General features: G+C 33.1%; 1 protein-coding gene across 2 annotated transcripts; it reads right to left on the bottom strand.

Moving 5' to 3' along the window:
* Window positions 1-310: 310 nt before the first annotated feature.
* LOC134236256 (beta-secretase 1-like) lies at window positions 311-18,394 on the bottom strand. 2 transcript variants are annotated; one of them, XM_062718445.1, is made up of 11 exons: window positions 18,342-18,394; window positions 14,146-14,490; window positions 12,916-13,004; window positions 12,242-12,458; window positions 11,851-11,985; window positions 11,300-11,434; window positions 10,853-10,954; window positions 3,943-4,101; window positions 3,716-3,800; window positions 3,192-3,338; window positions 311-601 (listed from the first exon to the last, which is right to left on the bottom strand). In XM_062718445.1, exons 2-11 carry the CDS (start codon window positions 14,410-14,412, stop codon window positions 372-374), a joined length of 1,566 nt encoding a protein of 521 aa, XP_062574429.1. In that variant the 5' UTR covers window positions 14,413-14,490; window positions 18,342-18,394; the 3' UTR covers window positions 311-371. The 2 variants fall into 2 exon arrangements, with proteins under 2 accessions (XP_062574429.1, XP_062574422.1); XM_062718438.1 differs by lacking the exon at window positions 18,342-18,394 and adding an exon at window positions 15,085-15,198.
* Window positions 18,395-19,573: the final 1,179 nt, after the last annotated feature.

Here is a 19,573-nt window from a genome sequence, read left to right as displayed (position 1 = left end):
ATATTCAAACATACAAGTTCCACATACATCAACATCTTAAAAAGTGCTCCAATGAAATATATCTAGTCAAACTATATTTTTTAAGATTAAACAACCATATTATGCCTTATACAATAGCCTACATGAATTGAAATATTGATTACATTGTCAAGTATCTACAAATATGAAGATCTGAATTTCTATACAGACCTTAAAGATGGCATGGATATACTCATGATTAACACAGAGAATAATAATAACTTTTTTTAAAAAAATTAAAGAAAACACTTCCCACTAGAATATTCAACAGTCAAAGAATATCTAGTAATAACCTACCATAGATAAATTTAACCCCTATCACTAGTAGACACTCCCATGACAAAATCGTCCAATTAAGAATCATGCATAAAGTTTGGTTCATCAATTAAGTCATTGGAATCTCCATCAGAATTCTGTCTCTTCATTTTCTCGTAACACTTTGACGTCCGCCATTGATACTGAATAAAGAGAATAAACAAAGGCAGGATACAGGCTCCACAGATCCCCGCTAATACGTACGCCACAATGACCAGGGTTTTATTGGATTTCTCTGGTTTGGCATAGGCACAGTTTTCAATCGACCCTAGAATTAAAAGTGACATTTATAGGCAAAAAGGATGTTGTGTAAAGCAAATATTTTACTAAATTTTTGAGATACCTTATTTTTGCAATACAGTCATCAATTCTTTATTAGCAAGACAGAGAACTTTTTTTTTTTACGAATTGTGGTTATTATTCTATATAACCATTAAGGAACAATTATATATGCGAGAATGAAAGTTTCACAAGAACAGTGTCTTGCGTAATTACAAGAAACTAAAGTTCTTCCGAATAAAAAGCTGTTTACAGTATCAAATTCACTGCACATGAGTTAAGATGGCCTACATCACTGTCAAGTCAGAGCAAACCCTAGGCCCACTAGGGGATTGACAAAAGTGTGTCTTTTGTAGATGTGATCATGACAGCTCAGCTATAGCAGAACAGAGTTAACATAACTGTAAGAACCATTTTACAAGTGAAACTTCAATTAGCACATAGCTCTGATGAGAATTGGTCAGTGTAGCCTCCCAATATTTTTTGGGTGCTAACTTTGGCAAAATTGTTGGTCAGCATAAAGCATGCAAAAACATTAATTAATATGTGCATGCTTTAAAACCCCTAAACAACATACCGTAAATCTGGAAATTTTTGCTGTAGATAAATTTTTTGCAAATTTGCAAGTTTATTGCATTCGCAAAAATATTTTTCTTAAAAATAAATTACCAGTAAGAAAATGTCAACAAAGCAGTGGTCATTCGCAAAATTTTGAAACGTAAAAATTAATCAACAGCATTTTGACCCGAATTCGCAAAATAAAATAGACGTAAAAATTTCCAGATTTACGGTAATAGGCTAATTAAGGGCCCTTTTTTTTGCCCCTTGTTTGGCACATTCTTTAGAATAATGTAGTTTATCAATGAAAACTTGTTTCTACCCCTGCCACACAATGAGTATTGGTTCCTAGTTATGGGATTCAAAAGGAGGTCAAAAATATATCAATTACCAAAGAACGAGTGCACTTATGGGCCCCGGTAGAATGTGAAAAAATAAACATTCAAATTAAGAAAAAATTTTCATCTCAAATCATTAATTGATATCTAAACCATACGATTCAACAAATTTTACTGCTGAAACCCGCGAATATACAAAGAACAAAACTATACAATGTGGTAGGGGTCAGCCGACATTGGCGATTTTCTATAGTAAATCGAGAACGGTCATTCATTTCAAAGCCTTTGTTAACTATGAGCCTAACGTTGTGCAAACTTGTGCGAATGACAAAAGACGCATATTACATTAATAAAACTTGTGTGAAAGTATGAAATTTGCACACGATTAGGCTCGTACTTAAAATATTAAAAATATGTAAAAAGTACAATGTTCTTCCTATAGCAAGTGAGAGCTATTTACCTGTATGACCCATGTTGAACCCACGTGTGGAATAAATTATTTAAAATACTGATAGTCACGTGAGTTCTACCCAGGTAAACATTCCCAAAAAGTGCTCACTGTAAAACATAGGCAGGTTTTGTTTCAGTAAGTCAAAGTCGTGCCGCTTAGAGATGTTTTTATGTATTTGTTTTTAAGAACACGGGAGGGAAAGGAGATTTAAGTGTCGTTCATAAAGTGTCAAACATTTTTAACCTTCATGCAAGACAATGAAACAGGTATTGAAAGCCACCTATAACACTCCTTTTTAATTTCAAATTCAATGAAACTATTATTGTAATTTTCAAATGGAAGAGTACCAATTTCTTAGTTTAATCATTTTAGATACAGGTAACTGCACAACTTCATTCCATATTTCTAAAAACAGGTTTGGCGTATGAAATATCATTCCGCAAACGCGCCCGACTATGATCCACCATCAGATTGTTCAAGCATCGATTTAAATATCTATTCCCTTGATTTACATAAAGGAAACTAAAAGAAGGTTCGGTACGACTTTTCCGGATTTATAGGGTATCCATAGGCCTTTCAAAATATTCAATTGTTTCAAATCCATGCTAATTTCAGTGACGCTTAACATGCTTTTTGATTAGAAATATCCACTAGTATCTAACTATTACCAATAGAGGACGATTTGGTAATATATTTTGAAGTAAAATGGCACATAAAAAGGGCCCATTAAGTATTGCTTAAGTGCACTTATCCTTTTCTCATTTTTATGTAAATTTTCATCAATTTTACAGCAAATTTTGTCTTTGAAAACATAGAGCACAAACTTGCCTATCTGCCAAATATATCTATTTCATACACTAGCATCAGAAGTATCCTGTGTATTAAAATCTCAGTTAATTAAGCAAACTTGTGCTGAAGTTTCCCAAAGTGAAAAGTATTTCAAATTTGACAAAATTCCAACCAGTATTGAGGAAATTAAGTTCTTAACTACAAACTATCACTGATTAAACTAGCTATGTTCTGATTTTTACATCTAATAAGGGCCGGCCACATTTGACTGTTACAATACCTTGTCCTTTCACATTTTACCGACATTTTTTCCAGGTAACTTTTTATTCAAATCATACCAAACTTATACATTTTCCCATGAATTGTGAATGGAAAGACACTTTACTTTACAAATAAGGTCTAGAACCATAGTGTTGACCAGAGATGAAGTCTTGCATACTGACCTGAAAATTTGTGAGGCCCAGACACATGTGATTTGTTATACATCTGGGCCACCGCAGGACATGTTGTGTCTGAAAACCCAATTCTGTTGTTCTGTCGATCAAAGACTACATAAAACCCCTCCATTATCACTGCTCCAATCACTGAGCCTGTGTCATAAGAGATATTTTTGTTATTTATCATTAACAACATTTTGTTTTGATTTTTTAACAAGAGGTTATTGGGTCTTAATGGTCATTTTACATTTATTTTTTTTCTCAATAAACTGAGTTAGAGTCTGTGGTCAATCCAGGAGCCATGGTTTAAAAAAGAAAAAAAAATACAATCTACTTGTATTTCATCAAATAGTTATCAATGTGATAAAACATTTACTCTTCCTTGGCTAATAAAAGGCTAGTTCAATACTTTTTAAGCAAGAATTTTCACTCAAATGTCATCCTCTTAGATATTGTTGCTGAATTCAATCATGCATGGAAAATGAATCATTCCCTGTATCTTATTATTTGTTTTTTATGCCACTTTATACCTGATGTGGAGTTTGCAATACCAAGCTTGAAACATATTTCATCTGGGTTGTTGTCATCTTTTTTACCAACAGATTTAATGTATTGCTGAAAATGAACAAAAGAAAAAAAATAGATGAATAAAAGAAAGAATAATACCTAGGATACTTTAGCAACTGGTTTCTCTTATAGTCTGTACAATATTGTAAAAAATTCTTTTCACTAAATCATGCTTTGTACAAATTTATACCTGTGGAGCTACAATGATTTTGAAAGACTGTTGATCATTCTCAGCAAACTCTAAGGCTACAAATGGAAATATGTTGTAAGGAATAGCTCCATCTTTGTAGCACAAGTCTATGTCTCCATTCCAAAAACCAAGACTCAATGGTGGAGCATTGGGAGATTTCTACAATACATAAACAAATACCCTGGTACATGTAATCAAATCACAACTCAGTAATATACCGGTACTTACTTGTTCAAATATTTAAAAGATGCACTGTACAATGTGTATTTTTTAATAAATACATGATACCCATTAGATTGCTTATGCAGTCCCTTTTCATTTATTTCAATAGATTTCACAATTTTAATAGAGGGATCAATGTTCATTATAATAATGTAAACAGCTCCACCCTACTCCAGGGGACTACAAATTGATCAAACTTGAATTCCCACTAATGACTGTGTCAGGAAACTTTCATTTATTTTCTTACCCTGACCACTGGTTCTTGGGAAGTTTGTAAGATACCCACCCTTTTTTATATTTATTTCCCCCCTTTTGCAAAAAAAATGGGGAGAGGGGGTTAGGCCTTCGAGTTCCAACTCCTAAGTGCTTAAAGCCAATTCACATAGTAAAGATACTCTTAAATGTTAGTTTTATTGAAAGTGTTATAGCCCAGTGGTGCCAAAGATGGTGGGGGAATGTAAAAAGTTTAGGACAACATCAGGCAATGGTCAATTTTCGATCAGAATTAAATGCTTACTTGTGCTTTTGGCTTAATGGGTCTGTCTTAAATGTAATCTGATTTTTTTTCAAGGAATATTAGTTTGGTATTGGTGCTTTTTCTTTTTCAAAATAAACCATTAATTGCTATTTGCAATGCATGAATAACGACCAGTTATTCAAATATACAGGTAAAAGATAAGAGTAATCATCTAGCTGATTTCTTTTTTTATCAGATGATAACATTTTGTTTTACGATAAAGCCACGCCACCCCTAATATCCTGTATGTTTGAGTTTTACCATAAAACACCAAAATGCACTGGATTAGAGGCACCATTTTGGTCCTACTGTGCACATTTTTGAAAGCAGAGAGTTTGTTGTTCCATGGACAAACCAATAGTACTTCTGCATCATCCAATGGACATTCGGATACTGATGTGTACAAACAACTTCTTCATCTGGAACAAGTGTTGGATTCTATATTGATGGACCAAAAACAACAAGCTCTAAAAAATCAGCGTTTTGAACAACAACAAAAGTTATTAGAGGAAGAGATTCAGACACTGAAGCAATGGAATCAAACCGTGTTGGATTCTATATTGATAGACCAAAAACAACAAGCTCTAAAAGATCAGCATTTTGAACAACAACAAACGTTATTAGAAGGAGAGATTCAGAACCTGAAGCAATGGAATCAGACAGCCCAAGTGAAGATGAAAATCCTTGAGGACTCACTTTTAGATTTACAAAGTGAAAACAAAATCTTGAAAGAAAGTCTAGACAACTTAAATTTGTCATTGACTACATCCCAGCATGATATGTGCTTGAATGAAAAACTTGATAATCTGAATTCAACATCAACATTTCTGCTTCATGAAAATATAATTTTGAAAGAAGAGATAAAGATTTTGAATTCTACCTCAATGCTAATACAACAAAATTTGACCACATCAGAAGACATAAGAAGGCTAGAGAACATCCTAACCTTTGAAGTAGAGCAGACAGTCAGAGACAGTGAACAGAAAATCATTAAGAACATATCGGCCACAGTCACAGACCTGGAATTAAAAGACCGATATCTATCACTTTCTCTTCTGGACGTACACAATAACACAGCAGGATTATCGTCTTCTCTTTCTAGTTTGGAAGCACGGCAGAACCAAATGAAGAGTGAGATTCAAATGCTGACAAATTCCCAGCAAAAAGACATTACCAAACTTAATGATACCATTATTCATCTTAAAAATCGTATGTATACTCTTCAATCTTTATTCTCTTCTACTCAAAAAGAAGAAATACAATGAAACATGCTTAAAACAAAGTTCCAGGGATAGATGCTTTGGTTTGTTATAACCGTAATTCATTATATCCATTAAGTTTACAATATACATAGTATCTTAAGTCGAAGGGATAAGAAAATCACTTTGCTGAAAGTGTCTATTCATTATAAATGTGTCTGTTATAAGCCTGGTGTTTCAATGGAGTTATAACTAATCTTATAAAAGAAAGTTTCACTAATAGCCTTATTTGACTATATGAAATTCTGAAAAATAAACATGTGTTCTTCATTTTAAATGGCATTTTAAATTATGCAATTAATTTTCTTGTTAGTCATCATATGTATTGCCCAGTTAATCATATGTATTCTGATATCAAAAACTGCCATCACTTCACATATCCAATATTTCTTTTTGCGAAGCCAGTTTTTGTATGTTTTTTTTTGTTGAATATTTTGATAAAGGATATACAGACTTTAAGCATGTAATGCTAAAACTGTTAAACTGTTAGTAACGTATCGATAACATGTTTTAATTTATCATTTTTTTCTTGGGGGGGTAAGAGAATTTTAATTTTTTAGCTCTCCTGAGCCAAAGGCTCAAGTGAGCTTTTCTGATCATATTTTGTCCGGTGTCTGTCTAGCTGTCCGTCTGTCTGTAAACTTTTCACATTTTCAACTTCTTCTCAAGAACCGCTGGGCCAATTTCAACCAAACTATCCACAAAGTATCCTTGGGTAAAGGGGATTCAAGTTTGTTCAAATGAAGGGCCACGCCCTCATTCAAGGGGAGATAATTGGGAATTAATGAAAATTTGGTGGCATGTTTTAAAAATCTTCTCAAGAACCACTGTGCCAGGAAAGATGAAACTTATGGGGAAACATCCTCAGGTAGTGTAGATTCAAATTTGTTCAAATCATGAGCCCCAGGGGTAGGGGGGGCAAAAATGGACGACCAAAGTTTTACATAGAAATATATTGGAAATTTTTTTAAAAATCTTCTTCTCAAGAATAGCAAAGCCATAATTGATAATATTTATATGGAAGCATCCTCAGGTAGTGTTGATTCAAGTTTGTTCAAATCATGACCCCCAGGGGTAGGGCGGGACCAAAATGGCCGACCAAAGTTTTACATAGAAATGTATAGGAAAATTCTTTAAAAAATCTTTTTCTCAAGAATAGCAAAGCCATAATTGATCATATTTACATGGAAGCATCCTCAGGTAGTGTAGATTCAAGTTTGTTCAAATCATGAGCCCCAGGGTAGGGCGAAGCCAAAATGGCCGACCAAAGGTTTACATAGAAATGTATAGGAAAATTCTATAAAAATTTTTTTCTCAAGAATAGCAAAGCCATGATTGGTCTTGGGACTACTTTTGGATTTAAGCTTTTCAAGTTTAAACCAATTCTGCTTTTTCCTAGCCACAGTGCCCAGGTGAGCAATGTGGCCCATGGGCCTCTTGTTAAGGAAAGCACCTCCACATTTTATAGTTTTCCAATTACTTTTGAAATTTAAGAACATTGCAATATCACATAGCCTGTTTTAAAAAAAAGACACACATACGTGCACTCTCATAAGGAATTTATGTTTTAAAAATGTAGTTTCTGCTTTGAATAGCATTAAAGTTTAAAGTGAGCATAGGGGTATAATATCCACTGAATCCAGGCTAATCAAAAGGACCGTCTCATTCAAAAGACTGATTTTTTTCCTCCTAAAAAATAAGGTAAAAAAGCAATTTGAATTCTTAGATCTAAATATGGAATAAGTCTACAATGAATCTAGCTCAACATCAAACATATTGTAACTATGTCATTGTCAAAAATTTATTCATATTTAGCCACTTTTTTCTTTAAATGCCCAGTTGAAAGGCTACAGGACCCTGCTTCAAAACAGAACAATTATGCCCTCATGTGGACAGGCCATTTCATACTTTATAGTCACTGTGCATAAAATGATATTTCTCAATCGTTTTAAACATTAATGTCACCATAAAATAATTTATATGTACATTTACATGTTTCTGGATAAAAGATAGATTTTACACTTTTGCATGACTATAAAAATAAACTTAAGAAAAAACAAAGCAAAATAATTGCAATGCCATTAATAAATGATATTTTTATCTGCAACAGCTGCCATTAACTTTGTAGGTATATGTACCTATAACTGCATAAACTATACACATCTTTCTATGTTATGTAATTTCAATATCAAATCAAGAATAGAACTGCATTTTTTATTCTGTTGTATTTTTTTTTCAGGTGTTCAATCCAATGTAGCTTTCACAGCCGGAGTTGGATATGGTGATAATCATGAATTTTCTTCTGGACAAACAGTTAAATAGTTTTGTGTATTTTTCAGGTGTTCAATCCAATGTAGCTTTTACAGCTGGAATTTTAGGAGAGACAAGTGGACAACATACATATACAGGTACAGTTAAATTTCCAAAAGTCATATACCAAGTGGGAGGAGGATATAACCCTACAACAGGAGTATTCACTGCCCCAAAGGCCGGACTCTACCTCATATTCTGTACTAATGTAGCAGCATATCATGAGACCTTCTGGACAAAAATAATGATTAATGGCTCAGTTAAGGCAGGAGTCATGGCTTGGCTTGAAACACCTACTATTTATATCCACCAGTCAGCCTCCAACCTTGTTGTCCACCAGTTACAGGTGGGGGACAGAGTCTGGATACAAGCATACATTGGTACCCATCTGTATTCATATAACCCAGACACAACCTTTTCTGTGATCATGATCAATGGATCAGATTAACACTAACAGTGACTGTATCATGATTACAGTCTCTCAGTGCAATACATAAGTATTTTATACTATCTTGACACTTATTTTGTAAATAGAAAAAAAAATCCAACTCAAATACTTAAACAATAAACAAGAAAACTAATGAAATACAAATGAACATTTACTCGAAACCATAAAATGTGATGCTTGTAATATTACTTGATATGGGCAAATAACATATTTCATTATGATCTGATATGATTGAATAGTATATTATAACTGATATGATTACACAGTATTATTGTTTCTGTAGTTGCAAACATAGGTAATCAAAGATTATGAAGCTCACCTCGACAAATGTTATCAGTTTAAGTAATGCATATCTCACATCATATTTTCTTAATATTAAGTATTCATCCCAACAACAATATTCTTGCAAGTTGTGTTTAACCCCTTACATGGCATATACACATTTCTATGCGTGTAGCGTGAAAAACATGTATCGTGTAAACAAATATTCATAACTGTTAATACTGCAGATATCAAGGACTTTAAGTTCATTCGGATTGATCTCTTCCCAAAATTTTAACCTGGTCTCTTGTATGGAAATATAGGTCAGATCCAGCATCCGAAGCAAGTCTGATAGTGTCCATCCTTAGATGCATCATCCATGCAAGTTTGGTCCAAATAGAGCTTATAGTTACTTGGGAATAAAAATGTAGGTCAGATCCAGCATCCGAAGCAAGTCTGGTAGTGTCCATCCCTAGATACATCATCCATGCAAGTTTGGTTTAGCTAGGGCTTATAGTTACTTGGGAATGAAAATGAAGGTTAGATCCAGCATCCGAAGCAAGTCTGGTAGTGTCCATCCTTAGATGCATCATCCATGCAAGTTTGGTCCAAATAGCGCTTATAGTTCCTGTGGAATGGACCTGCTCCAAAAACTTTAACCTGGTCACTCATCTGGAAATGTTGGTCAGATCCAGCATCCGAAGCAAGTCTGGTAGTGTCAATTCCTAGATGCATCATCCATGCAAGTTTGGTCCAGGTAGGGCTTACAGTTCCTTGGGAATAGACCTGCTCCAAAAACTTTAACCTGGTCACTCATCTGGAAAATGTATGTCAGATCCAGCATCCGAAGCAAGTCTGGTAGTGTACATCCCTAGATGCATCATCCATACAAATTTGGTCCTAGTAGGGCTTACAGTTCCTTGGGAATGGACCTGCTCCAAAAACTTTAACCTGGTCACTCATCTAGAAAATATAGGTCAGATCCAGCATCCGAAGCAAGTCTGGTAGCGTACATCCCTAGATGCATCATCCATGCAAGTTTGGTTCAGGTAGGACTTATAGTTACTTGGAAATGGACTTGCTCCTAAAACTTTAACCTGGGACGCCGACGCCGGGGGTATAGTATAAGCTCATCTCGACTTCGTCAAGGTGAGCTAAAAATGACTTGAATTAAGGTTATTTTGTTTACACTTTTCAATTTTGCCCTTCATGATATCTAAATACTGAAAAAGAAGAAAATTTGGTGCATACTTATTTTAGCATAAATGAAAATTGGAATGCATTGGCACAAATTTGATTTTGTGGTCACTCAAACACAATAGCATTTCTCTATCCAACTTACATACACAGGCAAACATTTGTTTACTTTTCCATGATGTTGCAAGCACACAGACATGGCAAAATGTCGATTTTAGACTTTTTCTAACTAAACAAAACAAATCTTATTCATCATAAAAGTTAAAACTATGTATGGAAAGTTACTTGGATAACTGGTACCGGTAATCATAATCAGGTATTGTCTGCAAGATGAATTGTCATGCTTGATCACATTGTTCACATTGAGGCGATAGATGATTGACAACATGAGAAGCAAACTTTGAAGGTGCTAATGATACATATCGGATAACAACTAAGTAACAATAATTTAATTAGTTAATGAATTGGTAGAACTTTCTCAATCAGTCCTACAGTTTACCTTAAAAAAAATACAGCATCTTTGCATTATTACGTGGTCATGCATCCTTGTTTACGTGTACAAGTGATTGCCTTGAACACAAAAATGTTTCATATTTAGAAATGCGTTTGTGCACAAAAAATTTTAGCATTCAGGGCCACTTGTGCAAAAGGGCCTAAAATTAGTAGTGTGTCATATTTTCTCGTTTTACAACATACCTGGACATAGGTCTTGATGTGGTTGATCACTGTTGCGTACACCTTCATAGGTAACCTCAGATCTGTGGTTCCACTGTCCACAATGGTTTTGGGAAAATTATACTGAAATAAATCAATAAAATTTTGGAATGTATTCTTCAAAAAATGATAGTTTTGTAATAGATGAATTGAAATATATTGTAATAAAAGATGAGTGTTAAATTTAATATTTTCTAATTTTAAATTAAATGAATTTCATCATACGTTTGTTCAATAAAAAGTTGCGTTATATCAGCTTATACTTGGAAAAAGTTGGAGGGGAAGAGGGGGAGGAGGGGGGTTATTATACTGAAAGCTTGATACATGTATGTATTTAAAAGAAGGAAAAGGCTGACCTTACAACTTACATTATCTAATAAACATAAAGGGTAAAAGCATAATAATTTCATTTTCATACATAAAAGTTACCTCTTTACAATCTAGATTGATGCTGTCTCCATCAACTTCCACATCCACCATGACCACCTCGTAGTACCATTGTTTGTGTATGTTTGTGTAATATACAGGGCCACTGTGAAGGGTGGGATCCACTCCTCCAAAGGTCTGCAAAAAAAAAAAACACTTTACAATAAAAGCACATGAATACTTTATATGGGTTTATATATACAAAGTTGTGCGCACATAATAAACTAAGGAAGCAACTTTTCTTATAGTCTATAGACCATTACTGTGGAATCCCTTTGACTTTGTGGGGGGTCAATGTTTGGTGGGTAAGCAAAATTATGCTGGTTCATAGTGGTGTTATTTCATGGATAACTTGTATATTCAGAAGATGTGTAATAAATAAATACATTGACAAAATATATTGTTCATGGGAATGTAAATTCTTGGATAAGGGTAACCAAAGAAATCCACAAACATTGGTTCCCCAGGAACAATGATGATTCTACAGTATTTATAATATGATCTATTCTTTTTCCTTTAAAAATAAACAAAAGAAAGTTGCAGTGTTTACTTACAATGGTACCTCCCAATTCAACATCTTGGTCAATTTTTTGTTCAAACTTTACTCCACAAAGCTGTGTTGAAAAAATGTTTGAAATACCAGAGTTGTCTATCAGGGAGTCCAAATAGGGTGTAATGGAACCGTCAGGCTGAAAATGAAAATAAAATTGGATGAAAGAGCATTGCAATACAGTACCGGTAAGTTGGATAGAACTGTCTGATGGTTTACAAATGACAATACAATTAGGAGGAAACACATTACTGAATAAAACAGTAAAAAAAATTGTGTAGCAAAATTAGAATTTTTTCAAATAAATTTGACACATTACTAGTACGTATTATATTCTGCAAAAAATAAACCTGCTAAATTTCAATGCATGTAGGTAAACTTTAGAACTACTCTACCCTAGCTATACTGCTGTAAGCCAATCCCAGGATGCCCTGCCAGTTGGATCCATTGATGAAAAACTGCTTAGACTCTGTTATGAATGCAATGTTAGCTCTCACTGTGACATTGGGTAATGAGGTCAAGGTCACCAGATCCGACCCTAGAGTCCCTCTCCAGTTCCCCTGAGTGTATGGCACATATACTGAGGTTCCTATCAGCTTGTAAGTAGTTGAGCTACAAAGATAAATCATAAAAGGTCATGTAATAATTAACTTACATAATATACATGTTCATACCTCAAGTATTCATGGAAATAGAACAACATGTAATTGTCATAAATGATTTCTTTTAATCAGTGGTGCCAAGGTTATATGTATGCCCAAACTTTTGATGAATGGGCTGGTAATCTATTAGAATTTGACAAGTATATATAAGGTGCAGGTTTTTTTTCCACACCAGCATTTCTTTAAGATTCACCAAACTTGGATCTACAGTTTTCTACACTTATACCTTCACATCTTCACATGAGTTTCATCTTTCCTGGCCCAGTGGTTCTTGAGAAGAAGATTTTTAAAGACATTTCTTCTATAATCCTCTGTAAATCTTTGATCGTCCTAAGTGGGCTAATGATGCTGATTAAAATAAATACAATCAATCAAAATAAAATTATAAGTTATAAAAGTAAACTTACTTATCTCTATCAAAATATATATCTATGTCAGGATTTGGGCTGGCAGCAATGGCAAAATTACTGCTCCCTGTGTCGATCAACACATTTATCTACAACAGAAGAAAATTAATCAAAATATGTAATAAGTATTTGTTTGTTATAATTTTTTAGTAACAAAATGCACTGTCGATAAACAAAATTTTAATTTACATGAAACATGATTATTTACATATTAAATATTTACAATATCCTGTTTATATATTGAGGTGGGTGGGAGAGAGGGGGAATCATTAAGACCAATTAATACTTAAAAGTCAGTCACTCAAATAAAATTTGAATCAATTGAAATGTGTACACAGTGTATAAACAATACATATACACCTCCAACACTGTGTTATACCTCATGACAGCTGATGGATATAAACTAATTATAAACATTATGTAATATTTCATAAAGACCTGTGATGTGATTAGTTAAGATATACACCAGCTGGGTGTTACCTTGATCTAGGGAAATTATTGGACAAGAAGAAAAAGGTGAATGAGTTTGAAAGTTGTCACTGTGAAGAGTACACAGTACTTGGTAAAAGGCAAAGAGAAAGGATAGAGAAATGAAACAGGTTTGTAAAGATTCAATACATCAATTTAAAACTTTGAAATTCTTTAATAAAAAACCCTTGATTATATTTTAGTCTAAATTATTCATAATTTGGTTCAAAGAAATCTGATTTTTTAAAAGAATTAATATGATGTAATTCATGTTAGATGAAAATTTACTTCTATAGATTATCTGGGAAATAAATTCATTTTCAATATCATAATTATATGAAAAGATTTTTTTATAATGCATGTATATAAAAAATTCATTGTTTTATCATTTGCATATAGCTTTTTATTTGCGGAAATGTAATATATTTACACTGTTAGTATGTAATACATCTCTAATATCTTAGACCACACAAATATAATTAAAAAAAAAAAAAAACTATTCATGTTTAGTATGATAACTGTAAGTAGCACCGGTCAGACATCTATTTATCAAAATATCAAATTTAATTGAATTATCTAACCATCAATCACTGTTTGATTTGCTGCATAAAAATGAATTGAATGATAATTTAAAAAAATAATTTCAAATCTTTTTAAAGTTGATATCAATAAGCATTAATGATTAACATGTTAATTACAAAAAACTAAAATTGAACTAAAAGCCTACATGTACAAATAAAAGGGGGGGGGGGGGACAGTTACCTTTTGCGGAGGAGTCCCAATGTTCATCTCTAAATAATATCCTTGACCTGGCTTCCCCCTCAGGTTATTTCTCTGACTTTGAAATTGATCACTTCTTCTGAATCTATCATGTTCTTGACCATTTCCATGGCGATAACTTAATGGAAGAGTTATCAATGTCCCAGCATGCACCAGTGCACAGTCAAGTAATAATGTAAAAGTTAGGATCCACCTACATACATTTTCTGTGAGACTTGATTTTCTTGGGTGACAAAAGCCTGTTTTCATCTCAAAGGTGCATTATTTTCCAGTCAATTGCCAATGGAATTTCTGTCACTGTTAGGTAAATTCTGACATTGTTTCGGGCTGAAAAATAAGAAAAAAGTATAAATGAATGAAGACTTTATAAAGAATTAAAAAGGACATGGGTCACCTGAATTATATTCTTCAACATTCTCTCTTAATAAAAGATACTGCAAACCAACTATCTTTTATTCGTGATTCGTTAGTTAAAAATCAATCCATGACGATAAATTTTCACAAATAAGAAAACATTTTCTACAAAACCAAAGCAAAATAAATGGTTTGCGGCAATTAATATTCGCGACTAAAAGTTGGTCGAGAAAGTCGCAAATATTTCTCGTACGCGAATAAAAGTTGTTTTACAGTAAACCACCTAAAAGTTAATTAAGCTTCAGCATGTTCAGTCCCTGACTTCTCTTTAATTATTTTTCCAAATGAAAATTTCATACTTTTACCAGAGCTTTTTTTTTTAAATACATTTTTCTTATGTTTCTAAGAAACCTAAAATAGCCATATCTCATAATTCATACATGTGTAAAGAATTCACTAGTCTGATATACTTTTTGTAGTAAATGGGGGGGGGGGGGGGGGGCATAAAAATCTATGTGTTTTATGGTATGGCCATTAAGGTGAGTGCACTGTCTTTACTCAGTTTACATTAAGTCTTCTAAGTTGATCTGTGTCTTCAAACTGCATGATACTCAGTCTACTTTATAGACTTTGATGTCACAGCAGTTACATGACCTTGCATATTAGTTGCATTTCCATAATAGTATCTGAATAATACATTTTTTTTATGAAAGGCACCTTCTTTCATTATTTGATGTCAATTATTTTTTGTTCTTTTTTTATCTATTTCTTTGCAAGAACAAAAGCTTCTTAATAACTGCAAAACTTTTATATTCACCATTAATGCATGGAATGCTGGATGTGAATTAAAATTCTGGGATGATTTCACTCAAAAATTTGCTTTAAACATGTTAAAATTGTAGAGATTTCGGTTCTTTCACACCCATCAGTTATCTCTTCTGCTCGCTACAGGAAGATTTGTCATTTATAGTAGAGTCACTGTGTGTTTCCGAAATCAAGAAATTGTACACCTGACTAACTGGAGAATATAATTAGTGAATCAAAAGTAGGGAATAAATCACTTTTTTTTTTTTTCAAAAAATATTTCAAGTCTGTAAAATTTATTCATTAGTGTTCATTTTCTTTGCCTATGACATGTTTGAGGTACTAGTCTTTATACATGTAGCAAGTGCAGCAAGCGTCACTTCGCAAACTGAGCTCAATAAGTCAATAGACTAACATGTAAGATCAGGGGAAATTCAGAATGAAATCTGTATATACTTCAGGCAAATTTTTGTGTGAAACCTTCCCAGAATTCCTATGCTACCAGGATTCTATGCGATAATAGTAAACAATACTAAATAAATAACATAAAAAAATAAAAGGCCTTCAGTTTGTAGAAATCTTAAAAGTAATAAGAAAATACTCTACAGTACTATGTCTTTCGACAAAAATAGCACTAAGTCTATAGTTTCGACCAGATGCTCGGCTGTCCCCAAAAGCTCCGACGATCACTGTTATGTCATGTGACTAGGGCTGTGTATTGAGCCAAAAATTTCAATAAGATACGATACAATATTTTTTAAAGCGATATGCAATATATTGGATTCTGAAACAAGTGCATCAGAAAAGGCTTCTAAATCATTTTAATGCATACATTTCATAACAATTAAGTCATAGTTTTATTACCCATTTTAAAGTTCTTTTCTCATTGTCTTTAAAAATAACACTTCAAATAAAACTTTTGATGACAGTAAAATCAACATGTTCAAAAAAATTTCTCTTTGTATTTTGTAATACCTTGTAATTATAAAAACTGTGTTATTTCCTTAGAAATTATATAATAGACGAATTTCACATCCATAAGAGTTACCTCCCGTTGTCGGCGTAACGCTCAATTTTCCCACTTTGTCCTTTGTAAGTTACCTGTTAATATTTTTAAATGTCAAACGTTTTGGGACAATTTCGATCTGAACCTGTATTGCCAGAGTATGGGGTAACATGAAAAACATAATGAGCATATTCAAATAGATTTTATTTCTAGGATACTGACCCATAAAGTTGGCAAGGTTATAGAGGGATAACAGCATCTTACGCCGGTTGACACCGGATTGACCCCGCAAAGGGGAATAACTTTTGTAAATGTGAAAGTCGTCTATTAGGCCAGATAAAATTAATCTTTAGATTCTCATCCTAATTTGCTAAAAAATCGGGGCGGGTGGGTGGATTTTATTTTTTATTTTTTATAATTGTTGAATTGTAACATGTGTAAGTATCAACAAAACATGGACTCTTGTAAACATTTTAATTTTGTTATTATGTTAATGCTGATATGAATAGATTTTATTCTTTTCATATTCTTTTAATATCGAAAGAAGCTTCTTGCCTTAAAAAATTAAATATTTATTGTTAAGAAATTATCAAGTACACAAATAAGGCACACGCCAAATAAAATGAGGTGGGGATACCAATAAATTGTATATGCATGTCAGACTTCCCCAAATACCTTTTAGTTTTACCAACAAATCCCTCTGTTTTCTGTAAAATATCATAGATTTCCACCTTCCTAAAAAAATTGATTGTTCTTGAGACTTGACATGTTCGACATTAAAATATGTCATATTTGCAAAATCTATAAAATATTCTTTAATAAAATTTTCTACTGGAAAACCTAGGCCTGAACAGTGTTAAGATTTAACATTTCCTTAGCATTCTTTAAAGTCTGCCTACGATGTTTTATTATTTTTTTCAAAGAAAAATCACACACAGCTGGAGATCGTTTAAAACTTGACAAGGTGTCATTTTCCTTGTCTATTTTTACTTAGTTTAAATCTCTTTAATTTGCTCATGCCATTGATACTATCTAGATTTGTTTATGCTATTTTTTCTTCTCTGCCTTCTCTACACTGACAAATTATGTTTTCCATACATATTTAAACTGCTTTTATTGCCGATTTTTCGCCATTCTTCACATGGCTCTTTTGCAATAAATAGCGACACGAGACCTTTAATACAGACGGGAGATAACTCTTAAACTTTGACCCAAATTCAATACATGGAAAATACTTTCAGCACCCAAAAATCGAAATAAAAAACACCGGGGCGGGACATTTTGAGAGGGGCGGGCGGGGATGAGAATCTAAAGATTAATGTTATCTGGCCTTATTGAACTGGTTTTAATTCAAAAAAGTAAGATATAATCTATGGTGATTGAAATTCCCATCTTTTAAACAGAATTTGAAGAAAAAATGTTTGTCCGATATGTATTGGAAGTTACTTTTCGATACGATATTTTTCTTAAATATCAATACGTATCGATATTTTGATATAGCCCTAAATGTGACATCAAAGCTTGCTGAGATGTCTCATGGGAGTTTATATTTGAAGAGGCTGATCAATGTTTCATGTGTACTTCTTATTGTACAACTGTGCTTGCCCCAACGGTTACAGCATAAAACATATTAAGGGCTTTCATGAACAAAGCCTTCTTTTTTCTCCCTTGGAATTTTTTACTCTGATTGCAGGTGTCTCACCCTCTCCTTATAATCTCCCTCTCTTTTTCTCTCTCTCTCTCTCTCTGCAAACTTATCAAATTGTACAACCAATAGCTAACACTCGTAGCCATATCCTGTACATCTGAAATCAATCCATTTTGTCCCAGGTGGTACACCTTTTTACATCGATTTCATATCACTTTCAAGAGACTAAACAACTGTATGTAAACACATTTTTGTGGTAGTCTTATAGGCCTATAGTAACATATTTAATTGTTTTCTGTTGTTTTTTAAAATGAAATCAACTGAATGGGGTTTTACATCTATATATTTGTCCAAAAACGTATTTACCTTTCTCAGTTTCTGTCTTCTTCACTGACGGAAGTACAAAATGAAAGTGAAAATAGACTTTGGATTTGGGTAAATTATAAATTGAAAGGGACCAAAATTATATAACACTAAAGCAGGGACCTAACTACAGTAAAAAAAATGAACATATGCATTAAGTATCCAGTTTAAAAAATTTGTGGAAAAAATAACACATTATCTTTACAAGAATGAAGGACTTTATATCCTGTACGTCCCATTGACTACATTTACACAAACCTATTTTCCGAAGATTGTCGAAAGTCATGCGATGGACCTATTTCAAACTGTTTTTGAAAAAAAAAAATGTTTGAGGTGAATTCAATATTATTTGAGAAAATTCTAGAAGACAGAGAAAAGTACATAAAATTTTTTATCTTTTTTTGTCGTTTTGTCGTTATGCAAATGAGTTGGCAACCCAAACAATATGGCGGACAACATGAACACTCATGGACATAGAAACCATTGAAATTACTTACTTTTCAAGAAATTTTCTTTTGCTGGGGTGCGTTGATACATTTAAAGAAACATTCTGTATTTTTCTTGATATGCTGATTTTATTTTTACTGCTCTGTTGGTGATCTATTGGTGTACAGTTCCTGTTCTATTTTACTGAGAGATAATATTGTGCAGACATACTTAGACAGGTGCGAGAAGCGGGTGAAGTCCTTGTATAGCAACAGGTTTAAGCCCAGTTTTAATATTCATTAGAAAATATAATTTTTTTCTTGAATTTGGAGGAGCTGTGTTTGTTATTTTATTTCCATGCAGTCATCAGGACACATAGCTTGAAGATATATTTAATGCTTTTCTTTAAGTTTTAGTTGGTAGACTTAACTTTACAGGTCCTCAGATTCGCAAGATTCTCCCGCTCATTGGACTAAGATGTAACATTTATGTCACTCAACTGATAAGGGTTAAATTTGCACACTATTCAACTGATTAGGGTTACTCTCATTTGACTGATTAGGGTTAGTCTTGCATTCATCAGAGAAATTGGGATTAGTCCTTGCACATTATTTGACTGATGAGGGTTAGTATAACTTCTGCACGCGAGATTTCGTCTAAGTGTCATAGTCCTTGCATACCATCCGAGAGATTGCAGTTGGTGTTAGCTACTCGTTCTTTTAGACAAGTTTAGAAATTCAACCTACATTTATCATGTTTATTTTCTTATTTGTAGATTAACAAAGTAAATCCAGCAAAATGGATGAACG

This window comes from Saccostrea cucullata, unplaced genomic scaffold, assembly GCF_032062105.1.
Source record: "Saccostrea cucullata isolate Sc308-1 unplaced genomic scaffold, CSIRO_AGI_Scuc_v1 ctg1409, whole genome shotgun sequence".
NCBI lineage: Eukaryota > Metazoa > Mollusca > Bivalvia > Ostreida > Ostreidae > Saccostrea > Saccostrea cuccullata.
This window is presented reverse-complemented; position numbering and strand designations above follow the sequence as displayed.